Source organism: Alligator mississippiensis, chromosome 7, assembly GCF_030867095.1.
Source record: "Alligator mississippiensis isolate rAllMis1 chromosome 7, rAllMis1, whole genome shotgun sequence".
NCBI lineage: Eukaryota > Metazoa > Chordata > Crocodylia > Alligatoridae > Alligator > Alligator mississippiensis.
In genome coordinates, this window is record NC_081830.1 from 37,538,308 (window position 1) to 37,546,495 (window position 8,188).

The 8,188-nt window shown below is 51.4% G+C and overlaps 1 protein-coding gene across 3 annotated transcripts in view; it reads left to right on the forward strand.

Annotated features, from left to right (window-relative positions):
• HDLBP (high density lipoprotein binding protein) overlaps positions 1-7,656 on the forward strand; it is a 43,226-nt gene extending 35,570 nt beyond the window's left edge. For all 3 annotated transcript variants that reach the window (XM_006267040.4, XM_019499832.2, XM_006267041.4), the window contains exons 22-28: positions 187-291; positions 881-1,015; positions 1,817-1,960; positions 2,273-2,458; positions 3,280-3,396; positions 4,102-4,230; positions 5,203-7,656. In XM_006267040.4, coding sequence (XP_006267102.1) covers positions 187-291; positions 881-1,015; positions 1,817-1,960; positions 2,273-2,458; positions 3,280-3,396; positions 4,102-4,230; positions 5,203-5,289 — 903 coding nt within the window. In that variant the 3' untranslated portion in view covers positions 5,290-7,656. The remainder of the gene's footprint in view (positions 1-186; positions 292-880; positions 1,016-1,816; positions 1,961-2,272; positions 2,459-3,279; positions 3,397-4,101; positions 4,231-5,202) is intronic.
• The last annotated feature ends 532 nt before the right edge of the window (positions 7,657-8,188 follow it).

Consider the following 8,188-nt stretch of genomic DNA (forward strand, 5'->3'; position numbering starts at 1 on the left):
TGTTCCTAGGCTGAAATGCTCTAGCTTGCCCCATTTGTTAGACTGAAGTCCTTGTCTTCCCTAGGGAGTCTTTTTGGTCCGTTTGTTCAGGAGTGGGTTTATACCGTTTGCTCTGTGGTTTTCTTGCAGGGTTTTGCCCAGTGTTTCTCTCTGGTAACCACTGTGGTCTCCCTTTTGCCCCTGCAGGCTCTGGTTCCTGTCACCATTGAGGTGGAAGTGCCCTTCGATCTGCATCGTTATATCATAGGTCAGAAAGGAAGTGGAATCCGTAAGATGATGGATGAGTTTGAAGTAAGTCGGGTTTTATTCCTATCCCTCCTGGATGCCAGACTTGCCCCTAGCAGACATTGGTGTGTTAGACTGACAGGGCTTGTACACAACAGTGATTACTTGGAAGCCACAAGGACATTAATGTAATGTTTGCCCTCTCCTAGCCCTGAGTACCAGATGCTGTGCTCTAGTTCTGGCAGGGATCAAAGCTGGATATTGGGGCTTTCGTGTCTGGTTCAGCATCACTCAAGGATGTGACTTAGCACCAGCACCAGTAGTGATCATCTACATCCTTCTGGCATGTACAGTGGGTCAAGTTAGCTGCTGTGGGTGGAGGTGGGACACTTTCTGCGGCACCCAGTGCTGGAAACCAGGCTGGGTGGATCAGGGGGTTGATTCCCTCTAATAGTGGCTATTGGGCTGTGCTGCTCTAATGCCCTTAGGCTGGTGCCACATGTCAAGGGTAGCACAGCCCAAAGGCATTGACAGGAGGCTGGCTTTGGTTCTTCCAGGCTGGGCTACTGGCAGTGTCATGCACTGAACAGTGATCTTGAGCTGATGTGCTGTCTTGCTGTGAGGTAGCAGTGACTGTAGGTGTCTGTCATTTTAGGTGAACATCCAAGTCCCTGCCCCTGAGCTTCAGTCTGACATCATCACAATCACTGGTCTGGCTGTAAACCTGGATCGTGCTAAGGCGGGGCTGCTGGAACGAGTGAAGGAGCTGCAGGCAGAGCAAGAAGATCGGGTAAGCTTTGCCCTCTTGCCTGGGACGTTCACACCCAGTTGGGGCTGTCTGGGAGCTGGCTGAAGGAGGCAGGGAGTAGATAAGCCATGTAAACAACTGCAGGCCAGGATTTGAGCATTTCTCGAGTAGCCTGATTTTGGAGAAAGCAGGGCAAGACTGGTCTCCCAAGCTCCACATTCTCCCCTGCCCTTCCCCACACCTGTACACCTTTAGTGACCTATGGACAATCCAGTCTGAGCATAGACAGTAACATGACCATGGGCTTCAGTCATCTTAAGATTTCCTGCTTGTCCAGAGGAAAATGGAGACACTAAGTGGAGTTGGGATCTTCAGGCTTGTCCAAGCACACCTGCCACAAAGCAGAACCTGCTGCAGAATGCATGGTGTCCATTGTTGGGAGTCTCCCTGCTGGCTTCATTGAAGTTGGGATTTTGTGTAGAAACTGTTGCCTCATCACTGAGGGCTAATCCATCCTCCCCATCCTTGCCCATAGATGTAGGATGCAGCGTATCAATTCCCTTTTGGTTCCTCTGCCCCCCAACTCCTGGGAAAGCAGTGGCAGGAGCAGGCAGTGGCTTGGCTGCTGTGTAGGCCCCAGGCAGATGCATGTGGCTCCAAGGGCCACCATCTTTGGGCAGGGTTCCCATATTAGTCCAAGTGGGACAGTTCTGGACATGTCGTGGGCAAGCATGGTACTCTCCCTGCACTGGCCTAAGTGTATGATGTCCCCTGATGTGGGGGTGGAGGCCTGATGCCCTTTAACTGGATAAAATGCTGGAGGGTTTGTTTATCTTATTACAGGCCTTGCGAAGCTTCAAGCTGACAGTCACTGTGGACCCCAAGTACCACCCAAAGATCATTGGAAGGAAGGGGGCAGTGATCACCCAGATCCGTACTGAGCATGAGGTCAACATTCAGTTTCCAGATAAGGATGATGACAACCAGGTGAGGACTGAAGGAGGCAAAAGACCTCCAGCTGTGGCTGCAGACATGCATACCACCATCTTCCTTGCTGCTGCTTGCTGCAGGAAGTGCTGGTAAAGGTGACAATAGTTGCTTTCTACAACAGGCCTGCCTTCTTGGTCTTACTGACACTGGTCTAACTTCCTGTGAGCCTACCTGGGGAGCCCAGTGGGATGGGCTCCCCAGGTAGGCACTTGCTTTCTGCTCACTGATCTGCTCAGAGGTTTGGGGTGGGGATTGGGGTAGGTTCTGTTCCCTCCACATATATTGATGCCCTCCCTGTGTGTCTTCCAGGCCCAGGATCAGATCACCATAACGGGCTATGAGAAGAACACGGAGGCTGCCCGAGATGCCATCATGAAGATTGTAGGTGAACTGGAGCAGATGGTCTCTGAGGATGTTACTCTGGACCATCGTGTCCATGCCCGCATCATTGGAGCCCGTGGTAAAGCCATCCGCAAGATCATGGATGAGTTCAAGGTGAGCTGCTGCTACTGTGGAGGATGGTGGAGCTGAGCTGGTTTGTAATGGACTGCAGCTGCTGGCCCTCCTATTTCCCCTCCTGCTGCCTGGTTTCAACCAGAGCAGGATCTCTGCAGAACTTGACTCGCAGCATCTGAGTGTTCCTTTCTGGATCTGGGGCAAAGCATGTAACTGGGGCTCCAAATGCAGTAAGAGGAAGTTCTTTCCACTGAGTGTCTAGCAGCTGTGGGCTGGGTGTATTTTAATCGCACATACCCCTGAAACATTGCCTCTGCTCCTCCCAGCCTGAGGACATGCTAGCAATGGCTTGAAAGGGAGGATAAGATCACTAAGGATGCTTTGGAGTAGCAGCTTTTTCTCCTCCCTTCCTGCCCCCTACCCCCATCTGCTTGCTGCCACAGCAGCTGCTTGAAACGTGAGGAGTGGCTGTGGTCACCTACTCAGGCTCCTATGATCCTCAAACAGACACCTGATGAGAAGGGTGATCTTTGCCCAGGATAGGCACCGTGGACTGGCTTTCCTGGTACTACACTACTGCACAGCTCTGGACATAAAGGGGATGCCAGCAACTTCTGGAGAACTTTGTTACTTCTGGCCTCCAAGTTGCTTGGCTTCTGTTCTTCTGGGAATTTTTCTGCTCCAGATCACACCTCCTCCAAGTGGGTTAGCCAGAGGGGCTTGGTGTGAGCCAGTGTCAAATTGATCCTCTCCAGGGCAGTGCTAGACTAACCATGTAATGCCAGAGCAAGGGCCCTCAGGGAGGGGTTCTGTAAAGCTGCTGGGACATGGGTAAAAACCTTTGCTGTCCTGTGTTCCAGGTGGATATCCGCTTCCCACAGAGCGGGGCTCCTGATCCCAATTGTGTGACTGTGACAGGGCTCCCTGAAAATGTGGAAGAAGCAATTGATCACATCCTGAACTTGGAAGAAGAATATGTAAGTGGTGGGGGAAGTGAGGGCTAGGGGACTGGTCTCTGAACTGGCTTTAGCCTGGCATACTTCCTTGATAGCAAGGAGCCCAAGTATTGTCATTAGGCCTAAACTCCAGCTCTCCTCGTCTTGTTTGCAGTGAGCCCAAGCTAGCACCACTGGAAAGTTAAAGGGTAGATGGGTCCATCGTGGACTTGCCATACACAGCCCTGGATGTTTAAATGGTTCTCCGGCCTCCTCTCTTGGGGAGGTGGAAAAGAAGGGCTTCACCATCTCCTACTCCAGCATTAGCCCAGACTTCTTGCATACAGGCTCTACATATGGCAAGTTCAGCTGTTCTCTAACTTCTCTAACTTGCCTAAGGAAGCTGAGAGCTAGAGGTGAGTGGGTGGGCATTTGAGCCCAAGCCCAGCACACAGCCCAGTGGCGAGCTTCTGGAACGGAGACCAGATGTGAGGGAGGTAAACTACTGAAGTCTAGCAGAGGCCTTTTGGATGGGTGTGTGGCATGCCAGCAGCAGTAGAACTAGGGGTAGGGGCATGGAAAGGAGATTGCATTGTTGTGATTGGGGAAACACTGTCATCACAAGCAGCAAGGATAATGTGGAGCCTCCTACTGAGCTTTGGCTTCTAATGCTAACTTGTGTAGTGAGAGCTAGATCTGGGCACATGGCAGGATTGTGCTTAACAGGGCTGTGTCCTGTGCCTGCAGCTGGCTGACGTGGTGGACAATGAGGCAATGCAGGTGTACATGAAGCCCTCTGCCCATGAGGAATCCAAGGCCCCATCCAAGGGATTTGTGGTGAGAGATGCCCCATGGGCAACTGTCAACACGGAGAAGGTGAGTGCTGATGCTGACACCCTTGTGGGGGCTGTCTGGCTGCAGATTGTGCCTGCCAGGGGGGAGGCAGGCAGAACGAGCCACTGGTTGCTCCAAGTAGGAACAGCCCATTAAAACGGGCTCTCCTTCCTCTTGACTTCCTGAGCCTTTCCCTCTGGACTTGCCTTGCTGGTGTCCCTTGTCCACTCCTCCCTGCCTGTGAGAAGGAAGCAGGAGGCTGGCTCCCAGATATTTCGGCCTCTTGTAGTCCTGTCCCGTCTCCTTGGCAGGGAACACCAGGGATCATCCTGGTGCTTTTTAGTGAGCATTAAGCCTGACGCTCTCCTTCATGACCCCTTGGCTTATCAGCCACGGTTTTTCTGCAAAGAGCCTGGTCATTGGACAGGGTTGAGCTGGGGCTCCCAAGACGCTTCCCTTGGCCAGCTCTTTGCCAGTTATGTAGACTTGGCAAGGCCTCTGTCGACTCCAAAGATATCCAAGGGCATGCGACATGAGGGCCAGCAAAAGCTTCTGACTTAATCTGTGTGCACCAGCAGGGGGGGGCACAGAAGCATCAGTGACTTAACAGAAAGGCTCTGTAGAACTGTCAATGGAAACAGCACAGCTTGAGCACTTCCTTGGCAAGGCAGTCTGTCCCACCAGGTGGGAGTTGCCACTTGGCCCAGCTCCCTGCAGAACCAGCTCTCCAGGCTGTTAGTAACTGATCAAAGCCTGCCAGGTTGTGGGTGCTTTTGTAGCCTTTAACAAGCCTGCTGGCTCATTGATCCAAAATAAACCCTTTCTGGGCTCTCTCGTCTTTTCTACCCTTTCCAGAGCACGACTGTCCCTCTGTTCCCTTCCCCATGTGCCCTGGCACCACCCGTTCTGTTGGTTGGTGCATGCAGTGCTGTTGTGTGGGTGCTGTGCTTGGCTGCTATATAAAACTACAGATTGATTACCTTTTAATCTGTTTGTTCTGTTTTTTTGCTCTAGGCCCCTGACATGAGCAGTTCTGAAGATTTCCCCAGTTTTGGGGCTCAAGTGGCCCCCAAGACTCTTCCCTGGGGACCCAAACGATAATGACCTGGAAGCAGAAACATCTCCTCCAGCCTGCTGACCTGACACTAATCTGCCACAAAATACTTCCTGTCTGAATTCTGATGCAGCGGCTGGAGTATAAATCAATTGCCCTGAGAGGTCTCCTAATGGTGGCTGGCATGCTAGACCCTGTTCTGTCACAGAGGTTGGGACCTACTCTATAATCTCTTGATGACGGATCCCCCTGCCCCTTGGAACCAATGGTTCCACTGATGCAAACACTAAACGTGTTCTTTTGTTTTGCTCGAAACTTCACAATTGATTCAGAGATTTGCAGCAGCTTGAGTGCTGACAGAAACCTGACCTCTTGAGCATGTCTTACTAAGGCATTCTAGCCTTCATTGGGAGACCTCCTTTACTGTGGCTAGGAATCTACTTCCTGTCTCATGACCTCAGGAAATAAATTTCCTTGACTTTCTAAAGCCAAAACGTTTGCCCTCTTTCCTTTGTGTTTTATCCCCAGCCTTACCTTCTCTTTGTAGAGTGCAATCAACTTTTTTCCTTTAAACTGCCAAAAAATTCATTGAACGCTGATAGTCAATGTGGGGAGCGCTAAAGTAGTGGAGTGAAGATCAGGCTTCTCTTACAGGAACAAAAAGTACAGTAGCCTGTAGAGGTAACTAGAATGGAAGGGACCAGACAGGGATACCCTGCTCATGTGAACACGCTAATGACCGTACTCACATGCAGCATTGAGCACAGATTCTTGCTTGCACACTTGACAAGTCTTCCAATGTGTGAGTAAAAAAACCCTCCTAGTTCCCGGTGTTCCCCTACTCCAGTGTTCATTCTTCCCAGCAGCAATATGGCGAGGCAGGAGAGCCAGACAGTGACAGTATTACTAGTGTGACAGCACTCGGGTCAGCCAACATGGCCCAGGAGATGCTATGTGGGGAGTGCCGCACAATCCTTACCCCTGCTGAGGACTGCCAGTATGATGGCAATAAGACAGGAGGAGGAGGAGGAGGGAGGTCTGTTATTGTTGCCTTCTTTCTACCTCAGAAGCCAGTTTGGTGGTGCTCTCTTGCTTCAAGTAGTCAGCAGTGCTGAATTGCATTATGGTGGCCAGAGCTGATTTTTTTTTTTTTTTTTTTTTTTCTCTCCCTTCTCCCCTCCCTCCTGCCTGTCCCACCTTGCACTTGGCAGTAGAGATCCCAGGAACAGTCAGTCTGCAACAGTTGGAGCTCCCTGGGGACAAAGTCATAGGAGCAGAGCTCTGGTAAGGCACACTGCCCTGCCACTTGCTCTAGAGCATGCCCTGAGCTACAAACAGGCCTGGTTTGGAAGGAGGGGGAAGAGAGGCAGGTGCCAGCAGCTGCTCTGACCCATGGAGGTGAAGGGAGTGGATGTTTTCTCCTTCCCATTGTCCACATGAAGAGGATGATATCAAGCTCTGCACCCCAGCAGCTTGACACACAAAGCTGGTGACCCTGGGCACACCTATTGCTTGATTTATATTTAATTATTATTATTTGGTGGGGGGGGGGGGTTTGTTTTTTAAGGGGCCTGAGTCTAAGGCAGCACGAGGAAAACCTTGTCTTTGTGGAGGGTTGCAGAGGAGTGGGGTCTGAGTTACTTCTCCTCCTTTCCTACCTTGCTCCCACAGAGGCTCTAGTCTGAGCCATTCCTCTGTCTAGCAACTCCAGCTCTAACAAGCAAAGCCCCAATCTCTCTCCCTTAGTGCTGCTTGTGGAGCCTGGCCCCAGCTCTGGATGGCTGCCCCCATTTCTTGGTCAGGTGTGAGACTCTGAGTGCTAGCACTTCTCTTCCTGGAAGAGCCTCAAACCACACTGTCCTAGTGCTCATGGGCAGCTTGAGGTGTGTGACTGGTGCAACAGGCCTTGTGTCATCTCTGAGCAGAGGCAAGGGTGACTTACCCTGTACCCTTCCCAGTGGATGGTTAAAGGGGTGAGTAATGGGACCAAGGCAGTACCCCCCTTCCCTCCTTTACATCAGTCTTCTGAACAGGGGTGAACCTCCTGCCCCCCCACACATGGCTTAGGTCTGTCCTGGTGTCGCCAAGCCTCTCATCTCCCCCAACCAATATGCACCAATTGCACAGCTAGGCTTGAGTTGCATTCAGGGCACTGTGTGCCCCTATGTCCCAGCCCTCCCCTCTAAAGAAGGTCACAATGTGATTGTACCTAATACTGTCTCCCACTGCCCCTCATTCTGCAGCAGACTGTGGCATGTGTTCCATTTCCTCGTCTTCCATATTGTATGTTTCCATGGCAATGATCCCTTGGCCTTAACTTTGGAATTTGGAGACTATATGCAAACATGTACAAAGGCTCATGAGTATGGATGACACTGGAATTTTATAAATTCTAAAATAAAACCTCAAACAGCTTGGAGTGTCTGGAATGTTTCTTCTGGGTGGCTGCAGTGACTGAGTGCCTGAGTCAAAGCCCTGTAGGAGCCAGCAGAGACATACTGGCCACTAACAGGCCTCTGGTTTTGAGCTTAGGACTCTACCATGAAGTGCAGGAAGGTTCTGCAGTCAGGCATAATCCAAGAGCGACAGTATGCACAACACGGAGCACTTGCCCTCAGACAACTGCAGTCACCACCACCATGTTCTAGTGAGTAAGGGATCATTGCAGCCAGCTGCTGAACACTCTGTGGTACCAGGGCTCAGTGAGGCAACCTCAGCATTTCATCAGACTTGTTTAGGATGAGCACTACTATTCCCCACTTCAGCTGAGCGGTGGGGGCTCCCCTCAATGCAACTGGATGCATTTCCTTCCTGGTTTTTCCTATGTTCCTGGCTGCTGCTGCTTGAGGGACAAGCACCCCAACTCCAGCCTCTCCATAATCTGCTGGGGCAACTTCTCCCTTAATCAGCTGCTGTTAGGCTTCCCCTAGTAAAGGTCAATTAGCT